We start from the raw sequence: 19,575 nt of genomic DNA on the forward strand, positions 1-19,575 counted from the left end.
TTTTTTAAGATTTATTTTATTTATACAAGAGCTAGGGCACAGGCCAGAGTTGTGGGAGATTGAGAGGATTCACCAGAGACGGAGCTGGGAGCAGAACAGGCAGATGGACCGAAAGCGCTGCTGAGGGGAGCAGCAGGCGAGACAAGAAAGGTCTGCCTTCCCATGTGGCATTCTCCCTGGCAGGCTGGGATGGAATCTGCACTGCGGAGACTGCGGACAGCTTCACAGAGCTGCGCTCAACCTGCTGCACCACTGGGGAAGCCTTAAGCAGTGTTGGTTTTAATCCTTCTCTGTCGACTTATTCACTATTAGTATATGGAAATGCAATTGATTTTTGCCTATTGATCTTACATTCTGTGACCTTGCTAAACGAGTTCTAAAGGTTTTCTGTGGATATCCTGGGATTCTCTACATATACAATCGTGCAATCCACAAATACAAATATTCCTTGTTTTCCGATTTCTAAGTATTTTCTTTTTTTTTTTTTAAAGGAAATCTTCACAAGTCACAATAACCATAAAATAGCTCGTGTCCATAGAGATTTCCAAATACTGACAGGTGAGTCCTAGTGGTATCCGCCAGGTCTTTGGGGTCTGAGACTTTCAGTTTTTTTTTTAAAGATTTATTTATTTATGCACACAAGAACTGGGGTAGAGTACAGAGGTGTGGGGGGTGAGAGAATACACCAGAGACAGAGTGGGGAACAGAACAGGCAGATTGACTGAAGTACACTGCTGAGAGGAGCAGTGGGGGAGTCAGGAGATGTCTGTTGTGCCATGTGCATATCTCCCTGGCCGGGGATTGAACTCATGGTGCAGTAGCTGCACATAGCTTCATAGGTTGTGTCTTAACCCCTTGCGCCACCAGGGAGGCCCCTTTCAGTTTTTTAAAATGTATTTTAATATAGTCCTCACTAACACAAAAATAAATAATAAAATTAAACTTTTGTTGTTTTTTAGTGTGCTTTCTTTTGGTTTCCTTTATTCTTTTTAGTCATTTGTTTTTACTCTTTATATTGATAAAAGTGCTTAGTTCAAAGAATTTTCTTCTAACTACTGCTTTAAATTCCACAGGTTCAAATGTTTTAATTTTCATTATTTTTAAAATTCTGTAATTTTACTTGTATTACCCCCCTTACACCTTAGATTTGCTTAATAGAACTAAGACATTTTGAATATCAGGAATTTTTTCCTTTTCTGTTTTTGGCAGTTTTATTGCATTGTAAGGAAAGTGTGGTTTGTTAATGTCTCTACTGTTACTAATGTTTTCTTTGTGACCTAATTTGTTATCGTTCCTGTATGCTCTTGTTCTTTCCCTAAAACCATGCTATTGGAAGACTTTACTTTTAAGTCATGGCTGTCCCTTTAAATCATACTTGTCTTTTACTTGTTTATTTAAAAAAAATTTCTGATGGAGGCTTTTATTTTTCCCCTCACCATGATCCCCCTACCCCCTTGTAACTGTACCTCCCCCTCCATCTTAACTTCAGAACCCTCAGGATGTTTACTGATGGCAACTTTTTTTGAAAATGTTTCACATTATTGAATTACCTGCTATGTGAATGTGGAATATTTGTGTTTAAAGTTCTGACTTACTTCTCTACACACAATTCTCTCAAATTCCCTCTTTTTTGTTGAAAATGGCTTAATTTCATCCATTCTTGTGGTAATATAATCCATGGTGTATATGTATCACATTTTTTTTTAAAGAGGCACGTATTTTTTATTTATTTATTTATTTGTTTATTTGTTTATACATGCACTGGGTACAGTCAGAAGCGCGGGAGGGTGAGAGAATTCACCAGAGCCAGAGCAGGGAGCAGAGCAGGCAGAAGGACCGAAGTACACTGCTGAGGGGAGCAGCGGGCGGCAGGAGAGGTCTGCGTGCCATGTGGGACCCTCCTCCGGTGGCCGGGGAGCAGCTGGGGATCGAACCGGCGCCGCAGAGGCCGCGGGGAGCTTCACAACCCAGCACTCAACCGCTGCGCCACCGGGGAGGCCCTGTATCACATATTTTTTTAAGATTTTTTTTTATTTATGCATACAAGAACGGGATGCAGGGCAGAGGTGCAGGGGGGTGAGAGGATTCACCAGAGACAGAGTGGGGAGCAGAAAAGGCAGATTGACTGAAATACACTGCTGAGGGGAGTAGCAGGCGAGACAAGACAGGAGAGGTCTGCTGCGCCATGTGGGTCAGCTGCCTGACTGTGGATCAAACTCATGCTGCAGTGGCTACCAATAGTGCTCAGACTTAACCCCTTACGCCACCAGGGAGACCCTGTACACCATATTCTTGATCCATTCATCCTTTGAAGAAGATTTAGGTTGCTTCCATACTCTAGCTATTGTAAACAGTGCTGCTGTGAATATTGTGGCATATGTGGATTTGTTGGGTTTTTTTTTTTTTTTTTAGTTTCATGGGGTGTTTTATTTGCTTACAAATTTTATTTTATTTTAATTTTTGTTATATTTTTTCCTTACATTGTTTGCTTTCTTTTCTCAGGTGTAGTCCACATAGAATTTCCACCACCAATTCGCCCATGCACCATCACCATGGTTCCTTGTGTTCTTCCTGCCTTCATTTTGATCCCTTTCCCTCCCTCTCCCCTGCAGAATGTCTCTGATTTATAGTTGTCTGTATATTTTTGTTTTGTTTTGTTGTGGGGTTTTTTTTTGTTGTTGTTGTTATTATTTTTTCCTTGAGCCCCTGTATTCCTCTTATAAGTGAAACCACCTGGTATTTTTCTTTTTCCTTCTGACTTATTTCACTGAGCAGGAATATTTTTTCAAATGTTGTTTCATATTCTGTGGCTATGTGCCCAAGAATGGGAATGCTGGGTCATATGGTTTTTCCATATTTAATTTTTTAAGATAAATCCAGATAGTGTTCCATAATGGTTTCATTCCTACCAGTTAACATTCCTACCAACAGTGGAATAAGGTTCCTTTTTCTCTGCATCTTCTTGTACACTTGTTTTTTCTGCCCATTTTACTGTGATAAAATACATACCCCACCATGTAAGTTTAAGGCTTATAATAGAATGACCTGACTTCCTATATTGTGAAATGACTACCACAGTAAATTTAGTTAACATGAATCACTGCATATAGATCATTAAACAAAGAAAAGGATGCTTTTAACCTTGTGATGAAAACTCCAAATATGCCATATAACACTGTTAATAAGGTCATCATACACATTACCTTCCCAGTACCTACTTATAACTGAAAGTTTGTACTATTTGATGACTTTCATCCATTTATCCTAATGCTGCCATCTCCATGGCACCTCATAACACCCTGTGACATAAAAGACTGTGCAATGTTTGACAGAGCTAAGGACAAATGTTACCACCTTCCTCAGAGTGCGCAGGATCCATGTTCACTCATTCCTAGTCACGGTTGACAGTGGAGGGTCATATTTGATGCTTTCAAGATGATTCTGAACCCACCAGTCAGAGAAGTTAGCAGAACAGGACTTTCTGAAAACCCAGCCAATCACTTCCGGAAGCGCGCAGCCCAAAGACGATGATGGACTTGCCCAAGGTCACACGGAGATCACAGCTTCCACACGCAGGGAGAACTGCAAAGTTAATGGGGAGGCATACGATGCAGTCTCTGAAGCTGGGGCTGACAGAGGAAAGTGACTTCTGCTGTGGGCTTCAGAGTTTAAATGCCTGTACAGAGTGGGAGGCAGGTGACGCCCCAGACTGTGTGAAGCCAGGAGGACTGGAACTGGGTGATGGCAGTGTGAAGCCAAATCAATAGCACAGGAGTTCCTTTCAGGAGCTGATGTGCAGCTGTGGAAAATCCATCCTTCTTGGGCTGCAGTCCGGCAACCATGGCCGAGGAGGAGCCAGCATCACTGAGCTGGGAGGACAGAGCTTTACAGGCCTAAGTAAGATGCGAAACCCGCCAGCACCGCCACCACTGACACCACCCCCCACCACACACCTGAGACTGATGTCAGTGTGGAAAGTGACATTGCTGAAAGGTGAAGCAGAAGCAGCCAAGAGTGCCAGCATCTACTTCTGGGAGAAATAACCAGCTCCTATTTCAGGACCAAGCGCTGGGAAAGCAGAGACATGTGGCAGCAGAGGGGCTTGATCACGGCGCACGGATCTGTGTCTGTGGGTCCCTGGTCTCCCTTTCCAAGTGTCTGGCTTCCTCCCTCACCAAGGCCAAGCAGGGTGACAACCATTTCCTTGGGAATCCCGTGGAATCGGGCCCGACCCTGGGTGGATCCGGCAGGCGAGGGCCATTGTGTGGGTGCACGGGCCTTGCCTGGGGAATTTCATTTAGCAAGTAGGGAGTTCAGACCTTGCATCTGAGCACTGCAATGATTGAGTTTAGGTACAGAACATTTGGTTCCCAGCAGTACCGGTGGTGGCGCTACTATACGCTCCCTGTAGGGACTGCTCAGAGACAACCCTACCGTGTGTTTACACTGAAAAGACCCGTGACCATCGCCCAGCATAGCATGTTGCACACCAAGTGCCAGGCTGAACACACCAAGACCAGATGCCCAGCCTCAGGTGCCCCTCAGCAAGACCCGCTCAAGCCTCGGCACCCTGCACCAAGACCCCACCTCAAGCCCTCTATTGCGTGTGTCAAGACCCACAAAAGCCCCGTTCCCAGTGCCAACACCTGCCACCTGCAACAGGGACAGGAGCGACAAGGAGGCCAGGCCCCGGAACTCAGCTCCGTGAGGCGCTGGCCGGCGTTTGCGTCACAGAGCAAGCACAGAAGAGGGCGACAGGATGCTCTGACCGCATTAACCCTCCCTCTCCACCAGACTAAGGGTCTGAGGGCTCCGGCACTCCTCTTCGTCAGCTGCTGACAGGTTACACGAAGAAGATTGAAAACTAAATAAATACAAGCACAGCGCCCCAGCAGGAAATAAAAGCAAACAAGGCAGCGCACACGCTTAGGAGACAAGGAGCAGCAAAACACAAGAAGGAAAAGCTGCAAAAGAAGAACAGAAGTCCAGGGAATTTAAAAACAACACAGAATTCGAAGACCGAACGGATCAAGACTTCAGAATAACAATTTTAAGAATACGGAATGATGGTCTGGAAGGAATGCAAACACAGAAAGGCAGGGGCAGGATCTCAGAAAGGAGACCAGGAAGGAAAAGAGTTTTTCACTAAGCAGATTGAAGATATTCAAACACACAAGCACACGTCCACGTCAGCTGGCAGAAGAGAGACTTGTAGAAGTTGAAGATGCGAGAGCGCAAATGACCCAGGTGCAAGAAGAGAGACAGATAAATCTTAGGAAAACTGAAGAAACTCTAGGAGAACTCTCAGACTCTGGTAGAAGAGGAAACATAAAGACAATGGGTATTGTACAAGGTGCAAAAAAAAAAAAAAAAAAGAGCACAGAGAACCTACTCAAAGAAATAATAGCTGAGACCTTCCCAGCACTAAGGAAAGAACTGATGGTGGGAGTGCAGGAAGCTGAAAGAACACACAAATTATTAAATACAAAATGACCTGCACCAGGCCACGTCATTGTGAAAGTATCCACAGCCAATGATGGGGAAAACACAGTATGTAACATACGAAGGCACCTCGATCAGACCGTCATGAGCTTTCTCAGCAGACGCCTCCCACTTCTCTCTGTCGTGGAGGCTACAACCTGCAGAGGGCCTTCCTTAAGCCAATGTGTGGGTCCGCAAGAGACCTTGGACGCCCCAGTCTCCAGGACGGTGAGAAATAAGTGTCCTTCGTGGAAGACAAAATTCCTTTTGATTTATTTAGAGACTTCTGCTTCTGGGGCAGTAGATGGACAGTCCCCTAATCTTCCCACTCAGTTCAGCCGAAACCCCAGAGCACTGCATACACAATTAGCATATACTCTGCAAGTGGATAGGGGAAGGTTGAGCCAGTAGGATGTCAGAAGGCGAAGAAGGGCATGGTGGCGAGGGCCCTAGCTTACTTTCTTGGTGGTATATCCCAGACTTGGAGCTGAAGAAGTCTTCTACCTGGAAATGCCACAAGGAACGGGCAAAAACGGCAAAAGAGCAGGAGGAAGCCAAGCCTCAGCAAAGGCCTGCTCTCTGTAGCGTAAGGATCAGAAAAGGGTCCCCAGGCAAGACAGAAAACATTTGGACAATAACTGTCCTACTCCAGCCCAAGGCCACGGAGAAGACGGCGGCTTCGCTCCCGCTCAAGCCGACAAGGGGCTGGTGAGGAGGCTGAAGGCCCACCGTCTCCTGGTGGAGGCAGCGGCCGCCCTGACCGCCCCCCCGGAGGTCAGTCAGGTGAAGATTCCAGGATGGTACCTCACTAGCAGGAAGGAGCCCCGTCCCCTGCAGCGCTCCGCTGCTGGCTGGGGTGTTGTCAGTACTTTCGCGACCACCTGAGGAGGCCTCTCAATGCCCAGGCTAAAGAGAAAGTGTTCCAGAATCAAGAAATCAATCCGTCTGAATGGAAGTGACCGTCAAACACAACGAAATCGGGGAGAGGAAGCTAAGGCATTGCTGAAAGGGGCATTTTTATTTTGAAGGGCTTGCACTAAGTGAAGGGAAAATTATCTTGTCAATTAGTCTAAGTCTTGGCTCAGGAAACTACAAGAAGAAGAGCAAAATAGCCCCACGCAAAGCAAGCGGGAGGAAGGGGGCTACTAAAGAGAAGCAAACAATGAAAAATGAAAGCAAAGAAACTATAGGGGGAAAGTCACCAAACACAAATCGGCTTCTTTGAAAAGATCAGTAAAACCTGTAAACCTCTAAGGACGCTAACAAAGTAAAACTACAACGAGACACTGCCCTTACATGTCTTTACTGAATGACTTAATAGCTGCACTCACGACACGTTTCATATAAGTCTACTGTCGAAACCTAAGTGTACACATTTTCCGCCTGTTATCACATAGTGGAAGGAAGAAATAAGAACTAAGAGGGTCATCAGACTCTTGAATTCAAATAGAGGAATTTGCTTTCCGAGCTACCAGCTAGATCACTGTCCTCCATGACAGAAACTCACTTTTGTAATATTCTCTCTCAATTGACCCAAATGATTTCCTGTGGGATGGAAACGATTCCACGCTCTCTGTGCCCTAAGTTCAATTTCTACGCTACAAACATGGCTTTGCTACTTGGGAAGCCCTTCGAGGGAAAATGTGCCTCAAGTGTTACGTGCCTGCGGTTTCATGTCTCACGACACACGTAACAGTAAACGTTGGTGCTTGACATTTTTTTCAGATTTCGTTTTTATTTTTACATAGAAGAACTGGGCTGTCGGCCTGAGGTGTGTGTGGGGTGGGGTGGGCTGGTGAGAGGATTCACCAGAGACAGAGTGGGGAACAGAACGGGCAGATCCACTGAAACACACTGCTGAGGGGAGCGGCGGGCCAGGCAGGACAGGTCTGCTGCGGCATGTGGGTTTGCTCCCGGGCGAGGGATTGAATTTAGGCCAGAGAGGTGAAAGTGCTGAGGCTGAACCCTTAGGCCACCAAGAGGCCCCCTTTCAGATGTTTGTGTCAATGACTTGTGGTTAGAAAGGTCTTGTGTCGTGTGGAGGACTTAGTCGAGGATCTGCTTTTTTGTAGAATGTTCTCTATGGCCTCTTAGTACTTTAACATACATTCTATCACTGAAATTACTTTTTCAAACACCATGTGTCCAACTGAAATATTTGTGCATCTGTGTGTGTGTGTGTGTGTGTGAGAGAGAGAGAGAGAGAGAGAGAGAGAGAGAGAGAGAGAGAGAAACAGGCATTTTTCTGTAAAAGAGAGAGGAAGGAGAGACAGAGAAGGTAGAGAGAGAAGAAGGGAGAGGAAGAAGAGAGCAGGGGAGGGACAGAGGGGGGTGGGGGAAATCGCAAGATCCAAATCATTTCATAGCTGGACAAATTTATAACTTTGGGTCTTGTTAGTAATGGTTAAAATGGTTGTTTTATTGTTATCGTTGTTGGACGGTTAATTTCAGGCAACAGATTTTGTCAGTCTAGTCTGCTGGAAGGAATTCCCAAATTGATCTTACATTTGCTTACATTTCACTTGGTGTTTTCTGCTTGATTCTCCTTATTTTTCTTGGAACACAAGAAATAAAGAGCTTTTTCCTCTTTCTCTAATGGTAGAAAACGACAGCCATGGCAACAATGACAAGGGTGGGAGGGGGGCGGTGTGGGATGCTCTTCCTTACAGCACAGTGTCTGCCAATAAAAGTAGAAAGGAGTGAGAGAGGCAGAAAATCACCACTTCCAACCAACAAAGTAATAACCAAATCATGCAAGAAGCCCGGATGTAAATGTGGGCCAAGAGATGAATTTTTTTTTCAGAGAACAGACTACCCACATAGCAGGAAAATATCACACCACAAACTGATTATGAACCAGAGGGACAAGGTTACCTTTACGACGGCCTTACCTGCCCAACGGCACCTTAAATAAGTCATCGAACTGAGTAAATGCCAATAGCAGAGAGACAGCTAGACAAACGGACGTTATGGGCTTCCAGATGTGAGGTAATAGGATCGCTCATCACCTGTTTAGTAGTCTTGCCAGCAAGAGGGCAAACCCTTTACAGTGGAAGGCTTTGCAAGCAAACAGGCCTAGGCTGTTGAGAAATCTCTTTGTCCTGAAGGGACGGTTCGGGACTGAAGGGCACCGAAGACAAGGGCACAACTGAACGTGACGTGGGTGGGTCCAAAAACTCTCTCAAGAGGATATGATGGGCACAATTGGGGGCACTGGAGCGCAGACTGTTCTTGGTCTTGTGTGTTATTACTGTGCCACTGCGAACTTTTTTCAACGTGGTAATAGTACCGTGGTTAGACAGGAGAGTATCCGCTCTTAGGAGGTAAGTTCTGAAGTACTAACAGTTGGGCGAAATGTTTGCCCCCGCTAAGTGGTTGTGCAGAGAGAAGAAAGGAGAGCAGCAATCCCACTGCCCACCTGGGACTATGCAGGTGTCTCTTTTCACCAACTCTCCCCCTCCGCTGGGCAGCAGCCTTCCTGCCTGCCCGTGACCCGCCTGCAACCATGCAGGCCTCTCTCAGCAAACCTGTCCCTTCTGGGGCGGCTCTTCCTGCCCGCCTGCGTCTATGCAAGTGTCCTTTACTGTTTTATCCCTTCCCTAATAAACCTGCCCTTTAAATATAAAAATCAAAAAGAAGAAGAAAGGAGAGATGAAGCAATGAGATCATACAAATCTGGGTAAAAGAAAGTTCCCTCTTCAGCTCTGCGCCTTTGCAAAATAGAAAATTAAGGGAAAGAGATGACCCCTATTTGAGAGTTACTAGTCAAATAAGATGATGTCTGCCATTTTCTTGAGAATAATCTGGGAGAGGGGGTGTGAAGAAGATAGCTATGGAATGAGGTGGCCTGAGTTGTGGCTGGCTGCTGTTGTGGACGCATAACTGCAGGTTCCTTACACTGCCCTCTGGAGCACAGGGGTTCTCAGAGTGTACGGCGGCGGCGGCGGCGGCAGCAGCAGCAGCAGCAGCACCAGGGCGCTTGTAAGAAAAGCACACTCTGGCCGCCATCCCAGATTTTTAAATGGAGACTATAGATGAGGAGCACAGCAATCCGTGTTCTTAATGAGCCCTCCCGGTGATTCTGGTGCAAGGTACTGTTCCAGGACCACTGCTCCGCCGTCTGGAAGCTGGAGAGGGCTAGTGAGTCTGTATACAAACTCCAGATGTATTGGCTTGAAATGATGCACCCTGCATTTTTTTTTTTTTTAAATAAAGAAAACAGACAGCCCAGCTGCTTAGCGGTCAAGATTTTTTTTATTTTTTCCCTGCTGCCTGTCTGTCTGTCTTCTAATTTGCCTTATGCATTGGGACACTGTGCCTCTGGCACTGGCTGGCATCTTTTTGGTGTGTTCTTTCAGGAGTTTCAGAAACTGGCAATCCAAAGGAGTCAAGAATTGTTATGCCGGAAGTCTAGTGAGGCAGTGGTACTTTGAGTATATTAATGGTCACTGTCACAGAATCTCTCCTCCTTCTGTGTTTAGTTACAAATGTGAGTCTTGAAGTCCCACAGACTTCCCTGGAGGTGGGGCAGCTGGATTGCACTCTGGGTTCCAAATCTCTGGATCCTCTGGGCTCTGACTTCCTGCCAGGTGGTCAAGTTTTAATAAAACCTCAAAACAGGTAAACAAACACTTGTAGGGGGTAGGAAAGGGGGATTTCCCCCCAAGTCAGTCTATGAGACTAGAAAATCTTTTCCCTAACAAGCAACGATAGTGTAAGAAAGAGAAGCATCAGGTCCAACTTGCTCGTGAACAGACGCCCCAATGATCCTAAGCAAAACGCCAGCCCACCGAACCCTCCCCGGCTGTCACGTTTGTCCTGGGAGAGCAAAGCAGGTCTAACATCAGAAAAAAAGTAGATGGAAGGGGGTAGGAGAGAGGCCTGTGTTTTACTGCCGCTAAATATTCTGCCGCTTGTTGTGGGTGCGAGCTGAAAGCGTGTGCTTGGTTTTTGACACTCACTGACACACATTTATGCCTTTTGTCCTTTTCGAGTGTAAGGTAAGTTTCTTGATTCTAAGACAAACTTCTGGGGGAAATCTGCAAATAACACCCAGGGCATCAACAGATTACTCCAAAAAGGGGGAGAAATTCAGTATCTGTTCATGACCTTGAGGAGAAACTTACTGAGCGAGGGGTACAAAGCAAGTTCTCCATCTAATCTGATCATGGACAGAGGCAGGAGGGTGGGAGAGGGAGCCGAGGGGAAAGAAAGAGATCCGGAGAAAGAAACAAAGTGATCAATCGGAAACGAGGGAAAGAAGGAAGGCAAACGGCCAAACACAGCAACCCGGCTTTAAGAGGGAAAGGTTGGCAGCTTCCTATTTAAAATTAGGAAAGATTTTGCCTTCTCTCTTCAGCCTCGTAGTTGTGTCCTAGCCAGCCCAAGAATAAACCTGTAAATTGGTAACCGTAATTCTATTTCTGACAGATTCACAGAAAACTGCAGAACACCTATGACAAATGATTGGCTATCACGGCTTAGCGGGGTGGCTGACGTTAAGATCAATACACTTTTTTTGAGTGTCAAAAGATTTCTCCAAATTAGAGAGAAGCAGAAAATGTCCTTTTAAGCAGATAAGCAAGTACAAGAGCAACAGCGCTCTAGAGTATCTTGGGATGAATACAGTAAAAGGGGTACAAGAGCCGAATGTCCTGACGATCAAACAAAACGCTAACATGCAAGGCGAACGGGCGGGCCCAGACCCACGTACGTGGCGAGCTGACCCTGCTGGCGGCTAGGAAGTCTGACTATCGTGGAGGTAGCCACTTCTCCCCTAACTGATCCGTGGGTGCTATGAGAACGCAGTGCAAGTCTATTGCAAATGCGTATCCAGGGAAATTGACGTGCTCATCCTAACATTTACATGGAAGGGCAAAGGACCAAGAACGGCGAAGAGACCAAGACACGCCTGGAGATGATGACTAAGATGTGAGGTCTTGCCCACCAGAGAGCAGGACGTATTATCGAGAGACACACGTCAAGACGGTGTGGTGTGGGGGCAGGAATAGACACATTGATTTGCGGAACGCAACAGGGAGCTGAGAAACGGACACCCACAAATACGGAGCAAAATTACTCCAGACGCTGCCAAATATCCCCCCCACCCCGAGGGTGCAAAATGTGCCCCTGATTGAGACTGTCTGCCGGAGGACTGTGGCTACATCTTAAAAACACAAGCTTAATTTTCACAAAGGAAACGACAGAATCGCACGGACGTGAGTTAGCAATGCAGGCGGCACAGACGATACTTGACAGGCAAAGGGGAAATACAGGCTTGAGGGGCAAGCAGGCTTGAGGAGCACACCGCTCCCCCTTGCGCTGAGGAGCAGGATCCCGGCTGGTCTGGCAGAGGCAGCCTGAGAAGGGCCAGGCGGGCGAAGGGGCGGGGCTGCAGGGGGCGTGCTTCCTCGGAGCGCGAGGCTCATTGGTCCTGACTTCAGGGGTCGGAGGCAGAAGGGGGCGCTGCAGAAGGGGGCGCTGGAAGCTCATTGGCCTTTGGGGGAAGGGCGGGAAAGAGAGCAGGAGCTGGAATTTTCCTCAGGCCTCTTCTTGGAGCTGATTGATTCCAACCTGCAGGCGGCTGGGCAATCACAGGTTAGCATCTGGACCCAGATCCTCATTCTCCACAGCTATTCTTCTCCACCCCCACCCCCAACAGCCCCCTACCCCTCATCTCCCCACACTCTCGCACACCCCTCACCCCCTCCCCGGCCCTAACCAACCCCTCCTGCTGGGATCCCGAACTCCTCCTCTCCTCCACCTCAGTGGGGTGCCTCACCCTCTCTAGGGTTCCACTCCCACCCTGCCCCTCTTCAGTGGAACCCCCGTGGAAGAAGCCCTTCTTTCAGTCCCCTGACTGCCGGCTTCTGGCCCGTGGGCCAGGGCTCATGCCCATACTTTCGATTCTGAGTTGGGGGAGGCAGCGAAATTTGGGTAGCCTGAGGGGAGGTGGTGCGGTGGTGGCAAGGGGGGGCGGTATGGGCTTGTGTGTGTGTGTGTGTGTGTGTGTGTGTGTGTGTGTGTGAGAGTGTGTGTGGGGGGCGGGGCAGGGGGGGGCGGGTGGGGGGCGCGCGCCCACGAGGTGGGAGGGTATGCTGCTTCGTGTGGAGCCGAGCGCGGAACGCTGTTGGGAGGCCGTGGAGGGAATCCACGGGCTTGATGAAAGCAGAGTGCAGCCGCTGGCGCAGAGAACAACTCCAACAGCTAGCGCGGTGAGAAGCTGGCTGTGGGCTAGATCAGGGCCTGCCACTTCATAGTTCGAGAAGCGGTCTGTTCAACGACTGATCGGGGGATGAATGAGAATGTTTTTGTAAGTTATTGAAGGAGGGACGAGGGCTTGGGATTCAACAGAGGGGAAAAAAATGAATTCGTGGGGGGGCAAAATGGTGTCAGCTTAAAGGGGAAGGAAAAGAATAATTGCGAAAGAAAAACATCAGAACGGAGTGTGAGAGGAAAATTGAATGTAGCGCAAAGGTGAGACTAGTAACAGAATTTAGCGCGCGGGGCGGGGCGGGGCGGAGGGGGGGCAAGATCAGGTTAGGAAGATCATTGCCGAACTGGACGGCAGGAATAAGAGCACCGTAGAGCAGAAAACAGGGGGACACGCGAAAAAGCGAGTAGTAACTCTTGCAGAGGGCGCGAGGGTGCTTGTGTGTGTTTGTTAAAATAGAGTCTATGCAGGGAAGGGAAGCAAGAATAGGGAACTGGACTGAAAATATACAGGACCCACGCCAAGAGTTTTCTTGGAAGGAGGTGACCCACGAGTGGGATTTCACGAGAAGGAGACTCTGCAAGCCAGAAGAGGGGGTGCAATCTCATCTCAGTGGTGAGCTGGATGGAGAAGAATCCTGCCACCTCAGGTGGGGTTTTCCAGGGGTAGGAGAAGTAAGTTGGGGGCAGGGGGTCATGGAGTAGGGGCATCATGTGGCCACCCTGACCTCTGCTGCTGGTCCTAGAACCATGGAGCCCACTGAAATACCTGCTGTGTCCTGCTGCCCCTGTGACTCTATGGCTGGGAGTAAGATTGGAGCCCCGTGGGAGATTGATCCGAGCCCCAGAAGAGCTATGCGTCGCTGTGACTGCCGCTACGACTGTGGCACCTTTCACCAAATCCAGGACCAGGAGCCCTTCTGCCTCTTCCAGGCCCACGAGTGCCGCAAGTGTACCCTCTTCTCGTGAGTATGGCATCTCACAAGGGGAGGGAGCCCACCTCGTCTAAATGTGACGGGCTTTACGCCTGCAATCCCCCACTTTAGGGAGCAGTGCAAGACCCTGCCTGCCGAGGATGCCTTGAAGATGGAGCTGGGGTCAAATCTAAAGAGCCAAGGACCGATAAGGAATGGGCTTGCCTCTCCTCCCACAGCTCACGGCCCTGTCCGGAAGTTGACGGTCGAACCAGGAATCGTCAGTGAGTATCTCGGGTCAGGGCGGGGGCCTGGGCTCGGGTGTGGGGAGCAGGCCACCACTCCTACCAGCCGACTGCAGTGTGGCCTTGAGCGGGTTACAGCTTGGGCCTTAGGTTCCCCGAAGGTATACCCTCATCAATATGATCTTTCAAGTGGTGGGGGGAAGGATAGACCTGGGGGGGGTGGGGTCCATGAGGTCCACGGTGAGAGGAGACTTCAGACAGGGGGTGAAGTAGTGTGGAGTGGGGCCAGGGGACAAGGTTCAGCCAAGCCGTCCCTGGCCTCCCACAGCCGGGCAAAGGAGTGCCATGTGCCAAGTGTGAGACCCATCCCTGTGCAAACTCTGGGGAGGGAAGGGGCGCCTGGGACCCGTGGGGGTGCTGCTCACCTCAGCCACTGTCCCCGCCCCTTTCCTCTCTGCCCCGAAGACCCCGGTTCCATCTCCAACCCTGCTGCAACTTGGCATGTGGCCTTGGGGAAAAGCACTTGTCCTCTCCGGGCCTCTGTTTTTCCTCAGCGGCAAAACGTAGGGTCGGACTGCCTGGTCTTCAGGGCTTCCCAGCTCTGACATTCTGGGCTCTAGTCCACATCCCCAAACGTGCCCGCCTCTCCTCCCTGGTACCTGCCTTCAGCCTGTGCTCTCTGCCCCCGCAGCCAAGCGCCCAAGCAGCGCTGCTGCTGAGTCTCTCCCCAAGATCTTTGTCTCTGCCCTGGATGCCAGCACCCTTGAAGAAGCAACTAACAATTTCTCTTTCCAAGAGGACCCACAGGCCCCCTTCCCTGCCCAGCACGTGAGTAGCGTGAGAAGGACCGTGGGGCTCACTGTGCATTGTGTTATTGGGGGCCCGGCCGTGTGCTTGATGCCATGGGAGATGGAAGGGGGAAGTGGAGGATGCAGGGGCGGGGGGGGGGGGAAAGGGTCGGTGGTGGCTGAAGAGGAGAAGGAGGAGGTCGGGGGTGGTGGTGTGGGGTGGAAGAAGAGGAGCAGCAGGAGAAACAGAAGGGGGAAGGGAGCGGGAAGTAAAGGAGGTGGAGGAGCAGGCAGCACCTCAGTCTTACAGGCCAGGACAGGGCTCTCGCAGCTTTGCTGTTGCCCATTCGCGAGCCTCGGACAGGCGGCTCTATGCTCCCAAGCCCCCGTTATCCTGTGAGTGTACTGATAGGGGTCGCCATTCTGCACCTAAGGGGGCGGGGAACCACACGACTAGCACGAGGCCTGCCACGTAGCAGGCCTTCAACCCTGGAGAATGTTGTTCCTCGTGAAACAGATTGGTGGGGTAGCGGTTCCTGCCAAAAACGGGGTTCATGATGGTGAGGGCCCCAGAGGCCCCGGCGAGGGTTCAGAGGCCAGCAGAGAAAGCTTCCCGGAGATGGGCCAGGCTGGTCCTCCAAGTGCCGTGGGATTGTGGGATATGGAGGTGAGGCCCAGTCCCTGGGCGGGGAGGGTCTTCAGGTCTCTGCAGGCGCTTTGCAGGTTAAATCACAAACACCTGTGATTTCCCGTCATGCTCGCGGTTGCCCTAGGGGTTTTGCAAAAGGTGGTTGGGCGTGGAAAAGAAAACAGGCCAAGCCCAAAAAGGGCCTTGTCCTAGCCACAACACCTAGGCATTCGGACTCCCACATGCACATAGTGCAGAACCCTGCCGCTCTCTGCCTGAGTGGTTCGTGTCCACCGGAGGGTTTAATCCCGTGGCCTCTCCTTTCCTTGTCCTTAGACACCAACTCTGATCCTCCAGCCCCCTGCCACCCCTGACCCTTATCTACCGTAGCCGCGGGACCTGGGGAAATAGTAGGGTTCAGAGCCCTGGCAGGGGCCAAACTCAGAGAACAAGAAAGAGCAGAAGGCCTTGGGGTGGGTGGGGGGCCCTCAGTGGAAGAGGAGGCTGAAGGGGTGCTCGTCCCATGAGGAGCGAGGTGTGTGTTCCAAGCGCCCGTCCTCCCACACCCTTTCCTTTGCAGGATCCCAAAGCTTCTGACCCGGACTCTGCCTCTTCAGAGTGGCAGCGGAAGCTGGAGGCAGCTGAGGCTCTGTTGTGTCTGAGAGACTCTTTCCAGGCCCCTGCCGGCTCTGTCTCCTTGCTCGAGCCCTGTGTCGCGCCAGGTATCCCTGTCCTTGGAAGGAGAACAGGGTGTGAGGATAGTTGGGAAATGGGAGGGCCTCGTGGGGAGTAGAGTAGAGACAAACTGGGAAGTCAGGGTCTGTGGGCTGAACCTCCTTGGGCCCTGGTACCCGAGCTCCTCCGCCTCAGGCGTGAGGTGGCCCTGGACAGTTGGTCGGCGAGCCATGAGTTTCCTGACAACCACTGTCCAGGGCCCTGGTGTCGAGAAACAGGGAAACGGGGAGTGGCAGGGCCTTGCCTAGGGCATGCAGTGTGCCAAGTAGAAGGACCGGATCTCCTGCCTCCCAGTCCAGAGCTTCCTACCCAGACTCCCTACAGCCTACCGTGGTCTGGGGAGGGAGTACACGGTTGAAAAGGGCCATTCTCTGGAAGGAGGACTAGTTCCTGCTCTCGGGGAGCTTCCATTCTAGATGTGGAGCCTGGATGCCCTCACAAGTTGTGTTTTGTGTCTGAATGTGAGCAATGAGCCCAGAGAGAAAGGAGGGATAGACACCCACGTAGGCTGAGAAGGAAGGCCGGCCCGCCCCCATCAGAACTGGCGGGTTGGGTAGAGTGTGCGAAGGAAGCAGCCACCCCGCAGGAACTTCCAGGACAGAGGGGATGAGGCCGGAGGGGCTGCCAATCGCACAGGTCTGGCGTGACAGGCTCAGGAGACTAAACCAGTAACTGTGGGTGGCAAGGAGCCAGGGAATGTCCTAGCTGGGGAGGAGCATATTCAAAGACCACCCCCCCCTCCCCGAGTCTGACCAAAAGAAACGTGGTGGCTGTGACGGAGGGGATGCAGGAGGCAAGGCCTGAGACGGGCAAATCAGCGAGGAAGATGTCTGTGCAGTAGTCCGGGTGACAAAGCCTCAATTAGGTGGAACAAAAAAGGAGTCGCTGGGGGGCAAGGGGGTATGTGAAATGGACATGACCTGGCACTGACCCCCTCTTTTCTGTCTACAGCTCCTGCTGGAGATAGAGAGCTCCAGCCTCCTAGTCCCTCTCTCCAACCCATGCCAGCCAGCTCCGTTTCTCTGCCTATTGAACACCCGGGGTGCATCTCCCTGTTGAGCTAGAAGCCCAGAGCACACCGGGCTCCCTAGCATACTGCCTATTTTGTGTCCTACTTACGAGTTTGCAAAGTGTTTAAAGTCTAACATGTTTAACGTCTTTTTATTTTCTTTAAGCTTTCAGGTGCTTTTATAAGTTCTCAGATCCTTTTTATGATGTGGGGCAGTTCCTTGGCTGAAGGTGGATATCCTTTGCACCTCCATCCCCAACTCCTGTGGGTCCTGGGGTCTTTTCTTGTCTCTCGTGAAAACAGGATTGTGCAGTCTAAGCCGGTCGATCACTAAAGAGGGGTCTGTGTGAGTTCATCTGATCCTGTGTCACAGTTTTGCTTTGACTTGTGATTGCGAACATGCCGGCGCGCTCCTGTATGTATCCACGCGTGTGAAGACAGGAGGATGTTTTCATTTTGTGTCTAGGTTTGTCGTGTGAGCAAATAATAAACCCTTGTTGTAAGGCACTGAGAGGCAGGAGGAGTTGTTTATTACCACAGTATCACAGAGACTATCCCGACTCCGGGAGACTCGTTCAGTTCACTGGGACTTCTTCACATGGCTGGAGAAGACAATGGCAGGGAAACACGGGGCGGGAGATTAATTCACTCAGCAAGTACGAGCCTCCCCTCTACCTGGCACAGGCAGTTTCCAGCTGTGCAGAGGGCCACAGATTGGAACGTATGCGGGACCGAGCACATCATATAAAAGAGTCCAGAGGAGGCCAGATGGGCTCTGGCTACCGGGCAGTGCATGCTCCACCTAAGGGGACAGCTGCCAGCTGGCTCCGGCCACTGGTTGCCATGCAGGAATGTGGACTCGTCGTGGCCACATCTCCTGATTTGTCAAGGGAAGATGGAATTCTAGCTTTCTGTGTAAAATATGTCAACTTTAAAATGTTAGCTCAGGATTCCACTTTAAGCCCTATGTGCAGGCCAAACAAAACATCCAAGGAGGCCAACTTGGGCCAGTGGAATGCCAGCCTGATTATCGTCCAAGGTGTATTTTACAGCTGGGGAAACGGAAGCCAATCGGGACAAGAAGAACCACAGAGGGGGAAATGGCCTATGAGGCCCGGAGCCTACTTTTGAAGGACCCATGGAAAAAAAAAAAATCATTAGCATTTACTTTGTGCCCACAGTAGGCTAAGTCCATCCAGCCTCACAGAAACTGTGTAAGATAAGCATTTTTGCCCCTCGGCCTATGAGGACACACGCCCAAGGAGTAAAAGTAATTTGCACGAGTGCTTTAGGGGAAGTTTATAGCCAAAGGTTGAGGGAGACCCCTTTCTCTTTGACAGGCCCTACATTCGCTGGTAGCTTACTTTCTGTTTTTTATAAAGCACTGAGTGAAAGGTTCACAACTTGAAGCAGCAGACGCCTAGTCAGAAGCGTCTCTCAAACGTAGTCCCCTCACTTTGCACTCAAGGCAGCATAATCCAGTAATCGATCAGATTAGTTACGCACACTTGTTTCTCAGTCGTCTACTGATGTCCCAGACCCGCGAAGAACCGGAGACCCCACTGGGAAGACAGGAAGCTCCATGGGACATGGCGGGTCACTGACACCTTCCCATCACGTTCCCTCCCTCCCTCCTTCCCTCCTTTCTTTTTTACAGAAGGTGGTGGGTGTGGATGACATCCAGTTCCAAGTCATCCTTTCCTGCTTGAAGCCTTGTGAGGGCAGGCTTCTTGCATTCCTTAGTGAGCACCAGGCAGGCGAGCTTGACATCTCACTCCGCACATCGTGGGAGACTGATGTCCACCTCATGCCTCCATTCCTTCCCTGATGTGTTCCTTAAGTCAATGGTCCCCAAGCCCCTGCTCTCCCGGTAACAGATGAACAAGTCCACGCATTCATTGTTACCTGGGAAAGGACTAATATCCTGCTATGCAGTTGTGTCCTAGTCACGTCACGGTCCCACAGCGGAGTTGGAAAAAGAGAAAGTATATTTTGGGTTCAAGGATGCGGCACGAGAAGGAAAAGAGAAAGAAAAGTGGTGGAAACTGGGTCAAGCAGCCAGCCTCTTTCCCCGGCCCTTTCATTTTCTGAGTCCCACCTGCTCCTACAGGCAGGACTTTTTTGACCTGATACTGGACACACACACACACAACTGGGAGAACCCCACCAACTGGGAGAACATTTTTGCACCCAACACTAATGATAAAGGACTGATCACAAAAATCTGCAAAGAGCTGATGAGACTTAACAACAACAAAGAAAATAATCCAGTCAAAAAATGGGCAGAAGAGCTAAAAAGAAACTTCTCTGAAGAGGAAATGCAAATGGCCAACAGACATATGAAAAAATGTTCAACATCACTTGTAATCAGGGAAATGCAAATCAAAACTACCATGAGATACCATCTCACACCAGTGAGAATGGCACATATTAAAAAAACTAGCAACAACAAATGTTGGCGAGGGTGTGGAGAAAAAGGAACTCTTCTGCACTGTTGGTGGGAGTGCAAACTGGTCCAACCACTATGGAGAGCTGTGTGGAGATTTCTGGACCTACTAAACAT

The 19,575-nt window shown here is 50.0% G+C and overlaps 1 protein-coding gene across 1 annotated transcript; it reads left to right on the plus strand.

The window, feature by feature from the left end:
- Nucleotides 1–15,791: 15,791 nt before the first annotated feature.
- On the plus strand, nucleotides 15,792–17,067 carry DMRTC1B (DMRT like family C1B; the record flags this gene model as incomplete). Its single annotated transcript, XM_084258933.1, has 2 exons — nucleotides 15,792–15,990; nucleotides 16,955–17,067. 2 exons carry the CDS (start codon nucleotides 15,792–15,794, stop codon nucleotides 17,065–17,067), a joined length of 312 nt encoding a protein of 103 aa, XP_084115059.1.
- Nucleotides 17,068–19,575: the final 2,508 nt, after the last annotated feature.

The sequence above is a fragment of the Talpa europaea genome, assembly GCF_964194135.1.
Source record: "Talpa europaea genome assembly, chromosome: X".
Classification (NCBI taxonomy): domain Eukaryota; kingdom Metazoa; phylum Chordata; class Mammalia; order Eulipotyphla; family Talpidae; genus Talpa; species Talpa europaea.